The 20,776-nt window shown below is 49.9% G+C and overlaps 1 protein-coding gene across 1 annotated transcript; it reads left to right on the top strand.

The window, feature by feature from the left end:
- Positions 1-264: 264 nt before the first annotated feature.
- CDH15 (cadherin 15) lies at positions 265-20,775 on the top strand. Its single transcript, XM_028739995.2, has 14 exons — positions 265-442; positions 9,079-9,234; positions 10,265-10,420; positions 11,516-11,660; positions 12,382-12,542; positions 13,456-13,584; positions 14,118-14,303; positions 14,880-15,133; positions 15,812-15,951; positions 16,860-17,078; positions 17,555-17,794; positions 18,571-18,707; positions 19,173-19,337; positions 19,882-20,775. Exons 1-14 carry the CDS (start codon positions 389-391, stop codon positions 20,077-20,079), a joined length of 2,340 nt encoding a protein of 779 aa, XP_028595828.2. The 5' UTR covers positions 265-388; the 3' UTR covers positions 20,080-20,775.
- Position 20,776: the final 1 nt, after the last annotated feature.

Raw genomic sequence — 20,776 nt, 5'->3', positions numbered from 1 at the left:
TATTTCTTTCAAAAAGCTAATTCTACAAACTTCTAGCGAGGGCTGGGTGGGATAGCAAGTGTCAATTCTACACACACACACACACACACACACACACACACACACACACACTCTACACACACTCCTTTCTCAGGGTGTGTGTGGGCAGGGGAGATATGCAGGCCATGCAGCTCCCAGGCCATCTCTTCCCCCCCCCCTCTCCCCGCCACCATCCGGCGTTCCTCTCCCAGGCCCCAGCACATGTGCTGTCTGTCAGAGCCTGGTCTCGGTTATTTTAGCTCTGCTCCTAGCAGAGGCGCTCCGTCTGTGTGAGAGAGAGAGAGAAGGAAGGGGACGGAGGCTGTCCGGCTCTGCGCTCTGCCTGAGGCACAACCACTAGCAAACCATTATGGCCACCCCTTTCTGGCTCATCTCCTTCCTGCTGGCCATGTTGGGGGCTCAGGTAAGCACCGGACAGGGCAGGTGTGTCAGCCTGGAGCAGAGAGCAATGGGGCGGTGGAGGTCCTTCTCTGCATGCACTCCAGGGCATCAGGGACCTCAATTAGGTGAGGGTCCTGCATGCAATTGAGTCCCATCCCAAAGTCATTTCTACCTGGAGAACCAATCAGGGGGTTTCCCTCGCCACCAGGGTCCATTTGATTGACTGATTTGCAGCCAGGAGGAATTTTGCCAGCCTCTCTGTCCTAAACAAGGCTTATGCTGTGGACAGTAGACAGAGCATGTGGTGGAATTTACATGTCCAAGTTTCCAGCTAGCTGCTGAGCTACATTCAAGGTGTTGGTTTGGGTGTATATACAGGATATCTGAAGCATCGTCTCCCCCCTTATCTAGCCAATCAGTCACTGAGCTCTGAAGGTGAGGGCCTCCTGCAGATATTATTATTATTTATTGAATTTATATACCACGCTATATCCGGGGGTCTCAGGGCAGTTCAGAGAATAATATCAAGATATAAAACCACAAAATGCATAATAAAAACAAAAACAACAACCCAATAGCCACCCCCCCAAAAAAAACACATCTTACCCAGCAGTCTGCTCCTCATAATGTAGGAATTCGGTCTTTTGTATGTGTTGTATGGGATCCTGGATGACAGATTGCCTTTTCTACCTGTAATCTCTACTGCCTTGGGAATTTAAGAGATTAATCTGTGCTTTTTCTGTATACACCTATGCGATTGTATTTTGTTCCGTGCTTGGAATGAGCTGGTTTGGCTTAACAAAGTTCACTGAATTAGTTCAGAAATGTCTGGAGCACAATTCAAAGTGGCTCCCATAATTGCCAGGTAAACCGAGCCGGCATTGTTCATTATGGGGGTAGACATTGAGACAATTTCTCTAGTTCAACTCTGTGTGGGTTTTGTTTGTATTTTTTGGTTTTTTTTCCTCTTTGGGTCTTTAAGCTTCAAGATGATCATTGTTTGGAAAAGTAAATTAAGCCATTCACATGCCACTGTGTGTGCTCTTGGATGTTTTCTTGGTCTTCTTAAGTGTGTTTTGTAACAGGCAGCTTGTAACAGTTTGAGTGCTGGGAAAGAAAAATTGCTGGGGATCATTTGGATAAACTTGAATTCAGCTGAACTGAATGTGAACCGAACTAGTTAGTTTTGTATAGGGACAAACGAGAACCAGAATTCGTTCCTTTTGAGGCATGTTGAACGTGAGCGAGAACTTGTTCCTTTTCGAAATGAATTTTCCAAGCTCTGATTTAATTTTCTCTTCGAATGCTTGTGCAAAACACTCTCTCTCTCTCTCTCTCTCTCTCTCTCTCTCTCTCTCTCTCTGTGTGTGTGTGTGTGTGTGTGTGTGTGTGTGTGTGTTTCTGTAATAAAGCTTTACTTAAACCATAACCCAACAAGTGTCTCCAACTGCACCAAGGTGGAACTCAGGTGACTGCACTTGGTGGACCAGATAATAATAAGAAAGTTTGTAGATGTTTCCAGATCAAAATTCTTTCACCTAATCAAACAAATATCCTAATTAAACATTAAATTCTTACACATCATTCTGTCCCTTCTTAGAAAGTTCTGAAAACTGAGACCGGCATTGGCACACCAGACCCCACACCATCCCTCTTTCTTTCTTTTTTAAAGCTTCATGAACTTAGAAAAAAGAACAACCCACATTTTCATAGTTAGGGGGTGCTGGGCAGGCATGTACACAGTTCACAGAATCATAGAATTGTAGAGACATGGGACCTCAAGGGTCATCTAGTCCAACCCCCTGCAATGTAGATGCTTATGTTATTATTTTTACTTGGAAAATATATTTTTCCTTTTCTATAACATCCCCCACCCCAGTAAATTCATTTGGCATCAGGGCAGCAAGAGCAAATTTCATTTTATTCCCATAGTCACAGCGGTGCTGCCATTTACATGTCTTCCAAATGCAAAACTGCACTTGTAGCTTCTTTTCTTTCAATCTGGGTTGGCAAACTGTGGATTGGAGGAGGAGGACAGCACCAAATGGGATGGGGGTGGGGAGAACAGAAATGCTCATGGTGTGCTCCACAACTGACATAATTACACCTGGCCCTCTAAAGTGTCCCCCATAAGACCCTTTAAGTCCAGGGTGTGAAATTACCAAGTTGTGGCACTGAATCCACAACAAATCCACTGTAAGTCCAGCACCTGTGTTCTGAAGGAGGAGGAGTTTTTGGGAGTTAAGTTGAACAAGTCTCACCCCACTTCAGAAAGGAGACTCCAAGCCCCTGGAGAATACTTGGCTTGGACACATCTGTCTTGGGTCGGGGGGGAGAAGTAATGAAGTTCTGCCCTTACAGGCCATTTTCTGATTTCTGCAATAGGGAGAGCACCTATGTCGAAGGGGTGGTGGTGACTCTGTTTGGAGTGCAAGTTGGTAACCCTGTGGCAGTTCACCACTCTCGGGAAATGCCCCCGCCTCTTCAGACGGAGATGTTGGCTTGTTCCTTTAACCTCCAAGTAGCTTCACGTAAATGTCCTGGGATCCCTCCACTCTATTCTGTCATAACTGAAGAAGAAGAAAAGTTTTATCAGGGGGCTTTAGAACTCTCTCCAACAGAACTTTTCAATGCCTGGGGGAAAATACAGTTTACAGGGTGGCTTCATGAGGAAGTCCCAACAGACTGCTTAGAAAACTATAATGTGTTTTCAGGGAGAGACAGACCTTCTGCAAATGTGGGCTGTTGTGCCCTGCGAGAGAAAGGTGATGTCTCCAGGTCCCAAAGGAGCCTGCCTTCATTTTAGCCGCACACAGAGAGGGATGCTGTCCACACTCTCATTTCACAATCCTCAATTGTTAGGGCGAGAAGACATGTAAAGAAGGATTCCCCCAACCCACCAGCAATGAGTCTCATAGGCACGTAGAGCAAGGTCTTTCAGCTGCTGCAGCTTTTCTGACTCTTGCAAAGGAAAGCCCTTCTCCTCTTCCTTTGCATCAGGCTGCCCTACAGATTCCCAAGCCTTCGTTTTCCTCACGGAGGGCTTGTGCAACTGGAATGTCCTCTCCATCCCACCCCCTTGCACCTTGGAAGCCATTTTGCCCTTATGGCACTTTGGCCCTTGGACCTCCCCCTCCAAAGAGCTGGATGGGATCAGTTGCTTTGCATAGAAAGACGCAGAGACTCTTGACTCCTGGGAGGGCACAGGACCCCTACTCTCTTCAATAACCACCTATTTGGAATGGGAAACTTTCTTTCAATGAACATTAAAGACTATGAAGCTTCAGAGATAAAAGGAAGGGACATTCTAGGGTTCTTCATGGGGGCAGGGTGGTGTAGATGTGGAGGAGAGCAAAGCGATTCGGACTTTGGAGAGCCAGCCACTGGATATCCTGCAGCTCTGCAGCAGTGAGGGAGACATCCCTCCCCCTTTCTGCCAGCTGCCCCCTGAGTCAACAACAAGCGTGAAATGTCCATGCCGGCAGCTGGGAGCATAAAAATGCAACCCACCCCAGTGACCGAGAGCAAAGAAGCTGGAATTCCATGTGGCTTGCATTAGTGACACCCTGCAGCAGAGCTCTTCTTGGAATGATGGCCAGGGAGTGAAGTGGCGGGGCAGGGAAGGAAAGCCCCATACAAAATCCTGAGGTGTGACCCACCATCCCTCTCCTCTGCTTGACTGCTGGGTGCTTCCACAAACCTCCCTCCTATGCTGAATTTCTGGGTTCTTCCCTACTTGCAGAGAGATGAGCCCCTCATGCTCTGTTTTGTGGGGTCAGCTTCTTGCTTCTTTGGGAAGGAGAGGGAGAGAGAGAGTGCGCACATTGGCCTGGATAGCTCAGTTGGTTAGAGCATGGTGCTGATAATGCCAAGGTTGGAAGTTTGATCCCCATGTGGGACAGCTGCATATTCCTGCATTGCAGGGGGTTGGACTGCATAATCCCCAGGGTCTCTTCCAACTCTATGATTCTATGTACACCCCCTTCAACAAGTTGGAAGGTGGGCACTACAGTGGTACCTCGGGTTAAGTACTTAATTCGTTCCGGTGGTCCGTTCTTAACCTGAAACTGTTCTTAACCTGAAGCACCACTTTAGCTAATGGGGCCTCCCACTGCCACCGGAGCACGATTTCTGTTCTCATCTTGAAGCAAAGTTCTTAACCCGAGGTACTATTTCTGGGTTAGCAGAGTCTGTAACCTGAAGCATATGTAACCCGAGGTACCATTGTATGCACTGATGTGCATATACACCTGTCCTGCATCCCCCAACTTTATACTGCACCCTGTTCCAAGTAGAAGATGTCCTTCCATGCAGTTGCAGATCTGTAAGGCCTTGACCCAAATCCTAAGCCTTTCCACCAAAGGGGCCCCTCACAGCTTGCGTGAGCAGGGCAGAGTGAAAGGATCCCCTTACAGCGGAGGACGGGGGGATGTGGCGTTCTTTGTTGCGCTCCAGGAGGTTTGCATGCGTGTGTGCATCCCCCCTTGGCCACCTGCTGCTATGGAATCCAGGGCTGGGAGCTGGGTTACATTTCAGGGCAAGTCGGGAGCAGGAGGGAAGGGATGGGGGGGGGGGTCACGACTGGCAGAAATGCTGCATGGGAATGTGAAGTTAAATTCACACCAGTTACCAAAGCATCTCTCCTGGCCAGTGTGGCATTGCTGTTAGAGTGTTCGCCTGTGGCCCAGGAGACCAGGGGCGCCTCCATACTGTCACCATTTTGTGGCAGAGGGGTGGTTCAGGTGCATATTGGAGCTTTAAAGGTAAAGGGACTCCTGGCCATTAGGTCCAGTCGTGGCCAACTCTGGGGTTGCGGCACTCATCTCGCTTTATTGGCCGAGGGAGCCGGCGTACAGCTTCCAGGTCATGTGGCCAGCATGACTAAGCCGCGTCTGGCGAACCAGAGCAGTGCATGGAAACACCGTTTACCTTCCCACCAGAGCGGTACCTATTTATCTACTTGCACTTTGATGTTCTTTCGAACTGCTAGGTTGGCAGGAGCAGGGAACGAGCAACAGGAGCTCACCCCGTCACAGGGATTTGAACCGCCGACCTTCTGATCGGCGAGTCCTAGGCTCTGTGGTTTAACCCACAGCGCCACCCGCGTCCCTATTGGAGCTTCAGGTTTGTGTATAAAAAATGCTCTTGTCTCCCTACTGAAACGAATCCACTCCTTAAGAAAGAATCAGACTTTTGCAGTGTGGGATGAAGAAATGACCGTCAGGAAGACATATGGATACCCCACAAGCAAATCAGGATGAGTGCTCAATAAATAGGTCATTCAGAGGAACTCCAAGGTTCAGATCTACTGCTTGGCCATGAAGCTCATTGGGTGACCTTGGGCTAGTCCCTGTCTTTCAGCCTCACCTACAAGGTTGTTGTGAGGATAAAATTGGGATGGGGAGAGCCATATATTGCACCTTGAGCTCCGCGGAGGAAAGGGGGGACGTAAATGTAAAAAATGCACTAGCATAAAAATTGAACAAGGCAACCGGTCTCTGGAGAGCTTTTGCCAAAGTTTGTGCTGCAGCCTTGTCTTTGCCCGACCCAGGGAGAGGCTGACGGGATGGGGCTTGTGTGAAGGTGGTGCAGAAGCTCAGCTCAGTCTCTTCTCTGCAAGGCTCCCAGCCGCAGCAGTAGGGCAAGCGGGTCTTTCCTTAGAAGCTGGGTGCCAGGGAAGTTTGCCAAAGCAAGATGGGAATAACGTGGGAAAGGAGCTGAAGGAGGGTCCGGCCGTTCAAAATAGAAACAAAAATAGATCTCACAGGGAAGGAATGAGAGGCAGGAAGCAGCCATCACCTCCCTTGGGTCAGAAGCTCAGAAGCGTAGCCTGCCCTGTGCCAAAATCTGGGCTGGGATCTTGGCTGGCTCACGAGGAAGGCCAAAGCAGATCAGTGCTAGAACATCTGCTCTGCATGCAGAATGTCCCGGCTTCTGTCTCCAGGTAGGGCTGGGAGAGAGCCCTGCCTGAACCTCTAGAGAGGTTGCCAGTCAGTGCAAGTGATACTAAGCTAGGAGGGACTGATGGGCCTGAGTCAATCTAAGGCAGCTTCCTCTGTAAGAAGTCCAGCCGTCTCCATGCAGCTGCTTCAGGGAGGGGAGATGTGGAGGGAGCAGGGAGGAGCAGCAGCACATTCTCAGCCGGCCCCCACAGTCCCCTTGCTTTTTATAGACAACAGGTTCTGCTAGTATCCACACCGTGATGGCATGGAGACAGGCAGCAGATAAAAGCTTTTTCTCCCTCATGACACTAGAAACTTGTGAACATCCAGCGGAGCTGAATGTTGGAAGAGTCAGAGGACAGGTGAAAGTGCTCCTTCATGCAGCACGTAGTTAAACTATGGAACTCATTCCTGCAGGGAGGTAGTGATGGCCACTGACTTGGATGGCTTTAAAGGAAGATGGGCAAATTCATGGAGGAGAGGGATATCAGTGGCTACTAGCCATGATATCTGTGTTCTGTGTCCCCACAGTCAGAGGAAGTCATGCTTCTGAATGCCAGATGCTGGAAACAGCAGGAGGGGAGAGGCTCTGGTACTTGGGTGCTGCTTGCCAGTTTCCCACAGGCCACCATGAGAACAGGGTGCTGAGTCCAGGGTGCTGCCCCCTCTGGCCTGGAGGAGAAGATAAGAAGGGCCCTGCTGGTTCAGGCCAGAGGGGGCCCATCTAGTCCAGCACCCTGTTCTCTCAGTAGCTGACCAAATGCTTCTGGGAAGCCCAAATGGCTTGGGATAAGAGCCTGGGCTACTTTTGTTGGGAGAGCAACCTAGGATTCATCCTCCTAATAGTGGGTTGAGCAAATCACAAAGAATAATTTTAATGTATTCTGCTTAAAAAACTTTGGTGATTAGGTGACATATAAATGCCCTAAACCAGTAGTTCACCAAAACATTTTTGTCCGTGGACCACCTGGAAATTGCTGTTGGTCTTGATTTTTCTGCCTGTTGTAGCCTTTGTAATGTGCTGTACTAGATGTTGTATTTTTAAATTTAGTTTTGTATTGCTTCTTGCATTTTTAATTATAGTATATTTTACTGTATTACACCTTGGATTCCATAGAATTCAAATTTCAATATAATAAAGTGCAATGTAAGAATAATCCAATTAAAAAGCAATGAGTATTTAACGCAACAGAATGTCTTTCACCTTCAGCCACAAATCCATGCACACAGCAAGGACCAACATGATGTTTGTGGGTCAGTGGTGGTCCACGGACCACAGTTTAGGGACTCTGCCTTAAACAAACTACATCAAGGGCCCCAGCCACTGTCCATATCACTGGGACCACTCATTGACAGCCGTCCGTCTCTGTACAGTATACCAAAAACTGGGAATCCGCCTTGTTACCTGCTTACCTGTCAATCAGAACATTGCTGCACTGACTCCCTGGCATCAGCCTGCCTCCTTTGTTGTGCTCTAGCATCTCCTGGGCTGAGTAAGACCCTTCCTCACCATTTCCTCCAGGACTGTAGGCCCCTTCCCCCAAAGATGGCAAACATGCAGCTGCTCCTTACCACAAAGGGTTCTTGGGTTACCAGAGAGGAATGCACAGCCCACACCTGGCTCTTAGCAATCACTACATCCCACAGCTAGATGCTTTCAGCCATTGGCTGCTGCAAGATAAGAACAGAACATAGGAGCCCTGAAGCTGAATCAGGCACATCTAGTCCAGCCTCATCCCCTGTTGGAGGCGGGATGCTTCTCAGTGCTAGTTGCTGGAAAGTTCAGGATAGGGACAGAGCCGTTGCGCTCATGTCCTGCTTGCAGTCTTCCCACAGGGGTCTGATTGGCCACTGTGAGAACTGGATGCTGCACCAGATGGGCCTTTGGACTGATCCAGCAGGCTCTTTTTATGTTCTTATCCTGTTCTCACGGTGGCCAGCTATAAGGGCTCATCCACATTTCCTTTCGTCCTGCTCTTTCCCCCGGAGAAAACTGTTCTTTGGCACTCAATCAGAGCAAATAGCAGTTCAGGTTTTCTCTGGATTGACGTTTGCTCCGAGTTAGTACTAAAGAGCACATTTTCTCTGGAGTAGGAGTGGGGCAAGGGGAAAACCACTCCAACTCATGCCTAGAAGGTGCAGGTCAAGTGGGAGACCACTCCAGCCCATGCTTTCTAGGCACGGGACCAGCAGAAGTGTGGACAAGCCCTCAGTGTCTCTTGGAAGAAGCCCCTAAGCAGCACCTGAGTGCAACAGCATTTTCCTTGCTTGTGAGTTCCAGCAACTGGTATTCAGAGACATGCTGCCTCCAACATGGAGGGAGAACAGTGACTAGGAGACATTGGTAAATAGCCTTATCTTCCATGAATTCCTCTATATTTTAAATCTACTCAAGGACTGATTGTACACCCAAGTTCTCAACCTAGTTGAATCAAATGCTGGAGCTGTGTATGGCAGGGAGTGAGGAAGCAAGCCAGGTAGGGACTGTGGCCCCTGGAGGACAAAGGAGTTTTATTTCTGCCAGATCTTCATTTTACAATACTTATAGCCTGCTTTTTCAGCTGAAAGCATGATGAGCCAAAGCAACAGAACCGCCATGAAATTAAAGTCAGAACAGAAGGCGTAAAAAACGGGGGTGTAGCAGACACAATAGTAAGCCTCTGAAGTCTTCAATATGTCTGAGACTGATACAACACCTTTTCCTTCCCCCTGGCAGGATGTCTGTTGCTCTGAAGAGGAGGTCCATAGCAGCCCCCCAGTACTGCATCTAAAGCAGCAGAAGGATGGGACAGGAAGGGTGAAGAGGGCTTGGGTGATCCCTCCCATCAGCGTGTCAGAGAACCATAAGCGGCTTCCCCATGTTTTGGTGCAGGTAAGGAGGAGGAGAATGGGCAGCTTGGTATTCAACAGTGGTGGACAGTGTTGGTTCAGGAGAAGGCTTGAGAAGCAAAGAAGCGCCCCTCTCTTCCCCACCCTGGTGTGATGTTTCCATGGCTGCTCCTGCTCTCTGCTTGCATCCCATCAAGGTCTGCATTTAGGCTTCTGACCCAGGATCGTGCCTTGGAAGGAAATGGCTGGGCTGAGCCAGCCCTGAGATTCCCCACAGTGACCTTCATTGAGATGCTGAGTGTTGCCATGTGCCAATAGCACAGCACCCTGCAGAAACACACCCACTTGCTCATTGTGCTCATTGCTAGATCCAGTCCAGGGGCCGCCACCCTTCCTTACAGCCCCATCACAATCAACCAGGTTGTGGCTGCTCCTCTCCCTCCCACTCTGCCTCTGAAGGCAGGTTAAAAATACAGTCTGGCAATGGCACACATCCTTCAAGACATGCAGTGCTCACCTATGGCCACACCGGTTCATTACACCATGAATGTTGACCGTAAGCACTGAATGTGTGTGAGTGGCCTTTGTTATGGTGAAGACACAGCTGCATTTGCACGGCAGGCTCCCCCACACCTGCGGCTTGCAGGCACCCACGTGGCAGCCCCTCCTTGCACAACAGCACATGCATTCACAAGAAAACTGGCCCTTGCCTTCCAAGGATGTTGCACTGTGCATCAAGCCTTTCATTGCACCATGCATCGAGAAAGGATCCTGGCTCAGTGGCAGAGCATCTGCTTTGCGTGCAGAAAGTCCTCCCAGGTTCAATCCCCAGCGGCATCTCCACGCAGGGCTTAGAAAGACTCCCTGCCTGAATCCCCCTGGAGAGCCACTGCCAGTTAGCGTAGAGATAATATCATGCTAGATGGAATCAGGCAGCCTTCTATGTCCCTGAGCCTTGTTGGGATTTAAGTCACATCTGGGTACAGAGAGGGGGAAGAGGGCAGCACCTGTGGGCAGGAGCAGGGGAAGTGCCGGCCCTCTCCCAGCACACAGGGTTAATTTCCCTTTTGTAGATTAAATCAGACAAGCAGCAGCCTGGAGGTGTGATCTACAGCATCAAGGGTCCAGGAGTGGATGAAGATCCCAAGGGTGTGTTCTCCATTGATAAACGCAACGGGAAAGTCTACCTCAACACTGTGCTGGACCGGGAAAAGAATGACCGCTTTCGGGTAAGGAAAGCCCAACTTGCTTCGTGGTTCATTGCAGCTCCGGAGGGTGTTTTAAATGTCAGGGCTGAGCTCCGGAACACATGCAAATGGTGGTGGTAGTGATGATAAGGTGCTTCTGAGCATGTGCAAAATGTATTTCCCTGAGTAGACTCTGCCAACCCTGAGATGTCCGAGATGTTGGGTTGCCACAGGCCAAGCTGGCTGAAGCTGATGAATTTCCAGACCCAGAATATTTTAAGGATGGAAGAATCATAGAACTGTAGAGTTGGAAGAGACCCCAGGGGTCAACAAGTCCAACCCCTGCAATGCAGGAATCACAGCTAAATGCAAAATCTGGCCCAAGAATAGATAAGCCAAAGGGCAGATAAGTTTGGCCATCAAGCAGTTCTCTCTCACCTCCCAAGCAGAAGACTATTCACACCCCAGTCAGCAAGGAGGGCAGGACACAGACTGTGAGTGGAGACAGACAAGTGAGTGCCTTGTTCCAAAGTGGGGGGAGAGGCAGGGTCATGGCAGATGGAGGGGGCAGGAGGTGAGGAACAAGTCTGTGCTGCAAGCCAACTGGTAGACCAACTGAGTAGTCAGAGACAGTGGTGAAGTTGGTGGCTGGTTGCCAGTTCCTTATTTGCCCAAAAGTTTGAAACCCTGCTCAGCCAGAAAACTGGAAAAGGAACTAAAGTTCTCAGAGCTCCAAAATAAACTTCAGGCTGCCCCATATTATCTCTCTCAGGAAATGGTCACCTTCGAGATTCACAAAACTTATTTTCTACCTTCTGGGGGTGCCATGCCTGATGGCGTCCTTTAACCAAAGCATTAGGCTGGGCCCAGTTGCAATGTCATTTCATAGAGGACTCTCTTCTGGAGCTGTGGGGCATCATTTTGGGCAGCCCAAAGCTTAATATGGGATGAACATCCCCAGTTCCTAATTTGGGGTCATCATTGTGAATGTTGCACGAAAACAGTGCTTTTGATCAAAGATACTTATTGTGGATCTTGAAGGGGACAGTCTCCCTGGTTATGTGTGGATCTTTTAAGACAGAACTAGGCTTATCTTGATGATAATAACTCGATGCTTCTTGCTTTGCCCATGCCCAGCTCAGGGCCTTTGCACTAGACCTGAGTGGAGTTCCACTGGAGGATCCCACAGACCTGGAGATTCTGGTCATGGACCAGAATGACAACCGGCCCCTCTTCCGGCAGGCTGTGTTTGCTGGGCACGTGGTGGAAGAAGCTCCCCCAGGTGGGTGTGCCAGACCCTTGCATAGTTCTTGTTTAATACGGATGGGCCAGTTCTCTGAGCCCATCAAGGTGGGTTGAACTGGAAGCTAAGGGTGGGGAACTGTGAGAAACAAGGAGCAGCTGATAGGAATGACCTTCCCCTGCCTTAGACCTTCGAGAGTTTGTATGCGACAACGGCTGCACAAATATTGATAGCCCAAAACTGGAAAGAGGAAAAAACTCCCACGGAAAAAGATTGGCAAATTAAGTTAATGGAATATGCTGAGATGGCTAAATTAACAGGAAGACTCAGAAATCAGGACAATAACAAATTTTAAAATGAATGGGAAATTTTTATTGCATATATGTCAAAGCCTTGTATACAAGTTGATACATCAGCAGGATTCTAAAAAACATTTGCAGTATTATGATAACAGATCGAACTAGATATTATGTGGACATGCATGAATTAACAATAATGGAACCATGGAGAGGGTAGAGGGAAGTTAAGGGATTGGAGAAATCCCACATTTTGATATTGTATTGATGGTTTAAACATTTTTTAATGTCTACTGTATATGATGTTTGTTATAATTAAAACCAATATATATATATATATATATATATATATATATATATATATATATATCCTTCAAGAGTTCTGCCAGTCAGTGTTGACACCACTGGGCTAGATGGGAAAATAGATTGTCCTGGTGGAATAAGGCATCTCTGTTCCTTCTCAGGTACCTACGTGATGACGGTAGAAGCCACAGACGCAGACGACCCTGAGACAGACAATGCCGCATTGAGATATTCCATCCTGGGACCAGAGATGGGAGACGTCTTCACAATTGACGAGCTATCAGGAGAAATTCAAACAGCCCGAGCTGGGTTTGACCGGGAGGTACAAGCCTGTCAATGTTTGTCTCAGAGCTTGAGGGTGGAATGCAGTCGTGGGTGACAGGTCAGTAGGCGCCAAAGAGCAGAGTGGACTGTATGCTGCACCAAAGAATGAAGCCAGTGGAAATCTGGGGTGAAACATTATTTCTCATTTGAATCTGCACACAAACTTTGATCATTTAAATCCTTAGGGTCTATTTTGTTACGACATTCCCAATTTTGAAAGGTAGTGGGCTGAGATGTTTTTGAAAAAACGGGGGCAATCATTTTGAATGCAGCATATTAATGCTGTAACATTATTGCACTGAATTATTTTTAATAGCGTCACACACACACACACACACACACAGTCTCAAAACTATACTTGAAAGAGTGAAATGTCAGGAAATGATTTGCAGTATTCTAAAAATACACCCAAATTTTACTTTATTTTATTTGCAAAAATCCAGTACAGTACAAATAAGCTTTGACCTACCGTCTTTTGGAAAGAAAGGTGGGACAGAAAACCAGGTTTTTAAACTTATCTGACACTAGTAGCCTCACACCCAGCATTGCTGAATAATTCTAAGAAACAACAACAACAAAAATCAGTGCAGTTTTGAAATCGGGTTTAAATAGGTGCAATTTTTAAAGTTTCGCTGCACCATCTTGATTCAGAATGATGCCCAGATGTATCCAAATATAGATTTTTTTAAAATCTGCTACTCAAGCTCAAGAACCACCATGCAATTTGGTTACAGCATCTTAAGAGGTGTCCAAACGTATAAAGAACTGCAAACAACTTTCCGAAAGGTATTGTAGGTATGGAACCCAGGGAGGAATAGGCAGATCCTAGAACCATGTGAATGGTATGCTTCCCTCTCTGGCTCGTACCCTCTTCCCCACACCATCACCTACCTCTGCTCCTCTCCACGCAGGTCGTCGGCATTTACAACCTGACGCTCCAAGTGGCAGATATGTCCGGAGAGGGTCTGGCCACCACCGCCACAGCCGTTATCTACGTCGATGACATAAATGATAACCCGCCTGAGTTCACAGAGAAAGAGGTGGGGAGCCTACCCCCACGCACCCACCCACTGAGGAGGCAGAACTGGTGGGAGAGGAGACTATAAAGGACCCTGGCTGGGTTCTTTATCCGGCTGGTGTGGCTGGAAGTTCCTTCTGCTCCATTTGAATGGAGTTAGGGGCATGAGAGTGCAGTGGAGCAGGGCTTTGTTTGGCCTCTCCAATATCTCCTGCATAATACCAACAGCAACAAATCCCACTCCAGTTGTGAAGCAGGAGGTGATCCATGCTGATGAATCAGTGCAGCCCACAAAACGCATCAAGTGTGGGCCATAGCACATAGGCTGCTCCTGCCAAGCCCCTTGGCAGCATCCAATTTCTATTTATCATTCTTGTTTATTCCCAATGCTTCCCCCACAAAGAGTTCAAGATGTCACACATAGTTTTGCCCCTTCTCCAGTTCTCCATCAAAAACAAGAAAGAAGGGGAAGACTGTGCCCTGCAAAGTGTGCACTGGCAGATCTAGCCAGGCCAAAGTACTGAATAACTCCCACCCACCCCCCTTCTCTTGCAGTTCTCCATGGAGGCCCCTGAGAACAAGCAAGGCGTGGTCATTGGGCGAGTGCTGGTCCAAGACAAGGACCTCCCTGGTTCTCCCAACTGGTTGGCTAAGTTCACTATTCTGGAGGGGGACCCCAACGGGGCTTTCGCCATCCACACCGACCCCCTCACCAACGATGGCGTCATCTCCCTGGTGAAGGTAAGGAATGGCATTCAGCTGGACCCATCCCTGGAGCCTGTTTAGAGCACCGGGTTCAACCTGGGAACAATGGCCAAAGCACCGGGTGCTAATGAGCATGCACAGAGTGTGTTCTGCTCACCATGGAGTAGCCATAGCCTCCCCCATTCCCTAAATATGAGGCCTGGGGTGTGGACTTTGAGGGGAGAGGGATTTACAGGCTAGCTGTCTTTGTAGAGTTTAAATAAAGGCGCACAATCCCAAACTTTAAGCAAGCAAGATAATGATAACAAGAGCACCTCTCACCATGCGCTAAGGGCAGGTCCATCAGCACAGGGTAGCCACAACCAGTCGCCAGTCCGCCTGGATGAAAGGAGCAGGATTCTGGGGCCAGAAGCCACAATACGCAAAGTGGATTTGAGCTCTTGCAACTCTTGCTTTAGCTATCAATAGCTGGTTGAAGCTCAAAACAGAGCAGACAGAGAAAAGGCTGGGAAGCAGGAATGCTGGCCCTGTTTGAGGGATTTGCAACGATGGGAGCAAAAGGGTCCCACACCACTAACCACGGCTTCACCAACTCTCTGTCCCTATCGTCAGGCCCTCAACCACGAAGAACGGGACCGGTTTGAACTACTTGTCTCTGTCCAGAACCAAAGTCCCCTGGAGCTGTCTGCCCCAAAGGCTGCCAGGGCCTTGACCACAGTGCGGGTGCACGTGCTCGATGCCAATGAAGCCCCCTTCTTCCGGGAGAATCCCTGGAGGGGAAGCGTGAATGAAGGTGCACCCCCTGGCACAGAGATAACCCTCTACCGTGCCAGTGACCCAGACACCCTGCAAGGGCAGCAACTCAGGTGAGCTGGGCCAGAGGGCTTCAGGCTACCGTCCAAGGAGATACTCCAGGTTAACCTGCATTGGGAGCAGGTGGGTGATCTTAAGGAGGAAGGGAGCAGAAAACCCCCTGGCAGGGTTGGCCTCCAGGGCTTGGTGGGATTCTGCCCTTCCGGAGCTGCAGACCAAAGGCATGGCTTGGTGCCTGGCATAAAATTCAGCACCACAAGAACTGCAGCTCCTGTTCCCCTTTTTGTTTTAAATAAGTCTCTAGCCTTTATGGCCTAGAAGAAAAACATACCAACTTGCAGAAACAGAAGAAAAGTCCTGCTGGATCAGGTCAAACGCTTACTTAGTCCAGCATCTTGTTCTCACAGTGGCCAACTAGATGTCTATAGGATACCCACAAGCAAAACCTGAGCGCAACAGCATTCTTCCCCATTGTGATTCCCAGCGACTGGTATTCAAAGGCATACAGCCTCCAGCAGTCAGGGGAGAGCATAGTTGTCATGACAGTGTTTTGTATGAGCCACTGCAAGGCGCCTCCTCCACCACACAAGCCCAATTTGCCTCCCAGATGTGTGTGACATCCTGGCGAGTGTAACTTTGCCTCTAGGTATTCGTGCTGTTCATGAATACACACACACACACACACACACACACACAATATTAGCATCTCTTTCTCTGACCTGCATCCTCAGGTACTTCCAGGCCTCTGACCTGGCCAGCTGGCTGCAAGTGGACCCTGACTCCAGCCTGGTGCAGACACGACAGACGGTTCCCCCACGCTCAACATTCCCAGGCGGCTGGTACACTTTGCAGATCCTGGCCAGCGATAATGGTGAGAAGGTCAGGCAGAGAGTGGGAAAGGACAGGAACAAGCCCATGGCTAGAAGGTCACTGTAACAGGGGCAGGAAATCACTGCAAAACAGCCGGCATGGAGATGCAAGACACCTGATCATGTCGCTTGCAGAGCATCTACACATCTTTCAGTTAGTGTCACTCATTCGTTCCCACACTTTTCAATGTATTTCCTCGTCGCTTTTCAAGCAGCAGAGCCGAGGGCTGTTCTTTATAATGGAGGTTTTGTTACACTGGGGCAGCAGAGGCCTTTAATCCACTTCAAGTGCACAAATCAAATGTTATGATAGGTGCTTGAATACCCCCTGCAAAATACTGCATCTGAAGCTGCCTTTAGAGAGTCTCAGAAGGGTATATTGGATCATAGAAAATAGTCTGGCTCCACCGGTAGCCAGAAGATGCCCTTGGGAGAGTTTGCAAAAAAAAAGTATCTATCCCTTATTTGCCACAAAGCCTCTGGTAGTCAGATATAGATTTCCCCTCCACATGGAAGTTCTATTCTTTCCAAGGTAATAGTCAGTGACAGGGCAAAGCCAAGACATTTTGCTGATGGAGGTGGCCAAGATGTCTCCTCTGCCTTTCCATGCACAGGAGGTGACTGGGCTGGTAGTTGGATCTGCTGCCAACAGGGTAGCATCGTACGCATCTGAAGGCAGCAAGCTAGTTTAGGGACTGTGGGACAAGTAACTTTAGGACAAGCCACATGGAACAGAGAGCTCTAGCCTCCAACCAGAGGGAATTCCCAGGGGCTCAGGAAGAACAGCCTGCAACCACCTACCAGTGGTCTGCCGCCTAAGGCAGCTTCCTCACACTGCTTATTGTTAGGGCCGGCCCTAGTCACAATTAAAGCTATCCCTTAGGAATGCATTCTCCTGCTTTTTGTTTAGGAAACCCATCCTTGACAGCTACGGGGACCCTGTCCATTGAGGTGCTGGAAGTCAACGACCATGCTCCTCTTCTGCTTCCGGTGACTAGCGAGCTATGCAGCCAGGGCGGACGCCTGGTGCTGAGCGCCACTGACGACGACCTGGCTCCCCACGCTGAGCCCTTCCACTTTCGCCTCAGCCCTGACATGGCTCAGAATTGGACTCTCGGACACATCAATGGTAACCTTGACCTGGTGGGAGTCAGCACCCCTACATTTAGCAGAGGGTGGGAAAGAGATTCAACCAGGGATGGCATCAGTGTTTGGCATTCCCAGTCAATTCCAAGGGTCCTGAGCACGCCACCTTAAAAAAAAAATACATTGACCTGGCTCTCTGAGCAAGGCTGGACCACAAAGTCTAGCCACCATTTTAATATCCTTCAACATCACTCCAAGGTATTGTGGGAAATTAAAGTGGCAGCTAGGCTCAGCTTCCTGGCACTGCCTGTCCCTCAACACAGCTGTTTCTGCCATTGCTGCTGCTCCCAAGTAAGCTAGCCAGTGGGCACCTTGACCTGGGACCCCCCCAGACCCACTTGGATTGGTCTTCCTGCAAAGGTAACAGAAAGCATTATGGAAGGGGGGTGCAGAAGAATAGATACAGTCAGGCTCCTGCTTGCTCCATCCTCCTCCCTGAAACACTCCCATCTGTTACAGACACCCATGCGCTGCTGCAGACTGAAGGAGAAGTGGACGTAGGGCTCCACGTCCTGCCGCTGCTCATCAGTGACTCGGGGACACCGCCACAGGTGCGAGAGCAGCTCCTGAATGTCTCTGTGTGCGCCTGTGACAAGTGGGGCTCCTGCCAGGCTCACGTTGCTGCCGTGGTGGGTGCTGTGGCAGGCCTGAGTTTCGGGGCCTTGATGATCATCCTGAGCTGCACCATCCTGCTCCTGCGTAAGTGCAACACGCCTTCTGGCGTGAGATTCAGGGCCTGTTCCTAAAAGGGCATTATGCTGGGGCATGTCTGATGTGGTTCAGTCCCTCAAGCTCAACCTAATGGTAGGGCCGGCCTGGCCAGTGGGACCCGAGGTACAATGTTAGAGCAGGCTTCTTGTGTCTCTTACTTGCTCATGAGTAGGAGCTGCCAAACAGCACCTGCGTGTCATGCTATGCAGAGGCCTGGGCAGCCACCACAAATAGCAAGGCCTTTTTGGAAGGAACTTGGGCCTCTGCTCTGGAACTTTTCATCAAGTCCTCCCTGCTGCTCCTCCAAAAATGGGGAGAATCGTTTCTGCTTCCACTGGCCTTTTGAGTACTAATTATTACTTTTCTCACACTGCATTGATTTTCTGCTGTAATCTATCCATCCATCCATCCATCCGAAAATGTAATATATTAAGGAAAATTGCTGTGCAACACACACACACCCCATATTACGAAAAAATGCATAATGGTGTGCATATGAGGAGAAATTCTCGCAAAACTGCTGAAGAAATTCCATGAGGACTTAAAAAAAAAAAAGCAAACTAATATGGAGAATTGAATTTAGGATCGGACAAAAATGAAAAACTGAGAGAAACCAGAGTTGAGATATTTGCTCATTCCTACTTGCAGGAGGCTGGGGAAAAGACATGTTTTGATGCTCTGCAACACACACACGCGCACACACACACACACACACACACACACACGGCTCCTGCTGCTTTTAACCTCTCCCTCTCTGCTTGCAGTCCTGGCCTTGCTGGTGGCTGCGCTGGAGCATTCCCGCCGTCAGGCCTTCCACAAGGGTCTCCTGGGGGGCTCTCAGGATGACTTGAGGGACAACATCGTCAACTACAACGAACAAGGCGGCGGAGAAGAGGACCAGGTGAGACCCCAAATTATATGTGGGGGTGGGGTGGGAGAGCACGGCAGAGAAGGCAGCCTGAACAATTTATGATGGACTTAAAGAACTACGGAACTCCCTTCCACAAGAGGCAGTGATCGCCAACTGGGTTTGGCTTTAAGAGAGGACTAGACAAATTCATGGAAAATGAGACTGCCAATGACTGCTAGCCACAACGGCTGGTAGTAACTCCACTGTTGGAGGCAGGAGGGCCCTGGATGCCAGTGGCCAAGAATTATGGGTGGGGAGAGGTGATGTCACACTCGGGTCCTCCTTACAGGTTTCCCATTGGCCATGGTGAGAACAGGATTTTGTATGCATTTTTGATTGGGGGTCTCCCAACTTGAATCCTCCCCTACTTCATCTGCCAGGCCCCAGCAGGGCCTGGAAGCCTTTTGTCTCTCTCACACACATCATGGTTGTAAGGTCCCTCTTCCTGCCTTTCAGGATGCCTACGACCTCAACCAGCTGCGCAACCCCGACCTCTTCCCCCCACCATCTCTTCGGAGCAAGCCGCCGCACCGGAGGGACGCCCCCTACAGCTACGGCCTGCCTCAGTACCCCCGGCGGCTGCCTGCCTGTCCTTCCGACATAGAGGACTTCATCAACGAGGTACTGAAGAGACACATCAGGGGCTGGGAGGATGGCAGCATGGGGAGAGGAACTGTTGAGGATGGGAGAGGCCAATTGGGGCAGAGCAGGAAGTGGGGGGGGGACCCTCCCTGATTTTGGCCACACGGAGCTACCCCCTTCTCAGTTTGGTGCTGGCACAAGTTATCAAGAAGCTGCAGGGCCTAGCAGCCGATACAGCAGGAGTGGGGAACCTGGCAAATGGTAGATGTTGCCGAATTCCTGGCTCCCATCATCCTTTGCCTCTGGCTGTGCTGGGAATTGGGAGTCCAGCGATTGCTGCAGAGCTGTAGGCATCCCCCCCTTGCGGTGCAAGAGGTAATGGCTAGGAAAAAGGAGGCCTGGCAAGTAGCTAGCTTGCCCTTTTGGCTCCATGGGGGCTGCAACCAGAACATTTAAATCTTATTTTAGTCATTTAAAAATTGTATATCCCGCTTGTCACTATCCAAGTCTCAGTTAAGGGGAGAGGGTCCTTAGGATGTGGTTTGTCTTGGTGGTCCTCTGCTGAGCTCCCCTCCCCCTGCAGGGCCTTGAGGCGGCCGACAGCGACCCCAGCGTGCCTCCGTACGACACGGCTCTCATCTACGACTACGAGGGCGAAGGCTCAGCCGGCGGCTCTCTCAGCTCCATCCTCTCCAGCTTGGCCGACGAAGACCAGGATTACGACTATCTCAACGAATGGGGCCCACGATTCCGGCGCCTGGCAGAGCTGTATGGTCAATAGCGGGGGGAAGAAGGGGGGCAGGAAGGGGAGAGAGGCCATTCCAGCAGCCAAGTATGTGCTGGACTCTGCCAGCTGTGGAAAGAGACCATGCAGCCCAGTTACCCTCTTGGTCTCTGGCTGGCCCCACTGCCAGCAACGCCCCCTCCTCTCAGCAGCTGCTGCTGCTGCAGTAGTAGTTATGGGGGTCACTTCCTGTTATGCCACCTAGTTTTCTCCGGCAGCCATCTTGCAGATGATGACCACTGCCCGCTGTGGGGAAGGAGGGGATCAGCGACCCTTAAACTCAGGTGCTCCCGAAAGTCAGCACCGTGTCCTGGGAAGAGCCAGCCCAAAGCAGGGAGGGAAGGCAGAGTCCCAGGCATAGATAGGGATGAGGGCCCTTTGCTATAGGCCCACTGGCCATTCTCACCCAAGGCTCTGAGCACCCAGCAGGCAAGTGGGTGGAGCCAGATGATGACAACAACCTAGGTTGGGAAAATTGGGTAGGGGGGAGAAGACCGTAGCAGGAGCCCCCGGATGAAGGGACCTCCACTGGGCTAGATGGGGGCTCTGGACCCTCCACACCCCTTCCTGAGCAGGCTAAGGCAGAAGACTCAAGACACTTTGCTGGGCCCCAGCTGCACCCCTTAAGAAAGAGATCCAGGACGCTTTGGAGCTGTGAGGGGAGCAGCTGGAAATAAAGCAGTTGAAGATGGAG

Source organism: Podarcis muralis, chromosome 7 (genome assembly GCF_964188315.1).
Source record: "Podarcis muralis chromosome 7, rPodMur119.hap1.1, whole genome shotgun sequence".
NCBI classification, from domain to species: Eukaryota; Metazoa; Chordata; class Lepidosauria; order Squamata; family Lacertidae; genus Podarcis; species Podarcis muralis.
Note: the sequence above shows the minus strand (reverse complement) of the source record. Positions and strands in the feature narration are given on the sequence as shown.

What these genes read in the sequence shown, in the direction of transcription:
- CDH15 (XM_028739995.2), top strand. Translation starts at nt 389, where the DNA reads ATGGCCACCCCTTTCTGGCTCATCTCCTTCCTGCTGGCCATGTTGGGG. An exon ending in CTGCACCATCCTGCTCCTGC is followed by an intron (nt 17,795 to 18,570) that starts GTAAGTGCAACA and finishes CTCTGCTTGCAG; the next exon opens with TCCTGGCCTTGCTGGTGGCT. An exon ending in GCGGCGGAGAAGAGGACCAG is followed by an intron (nt 18,708 to 19,172) that starts GTGAGACCCCAA and finishes CCTGCCTTTCAG; the next exon opens with GATGCCTACGACCTCAACCA.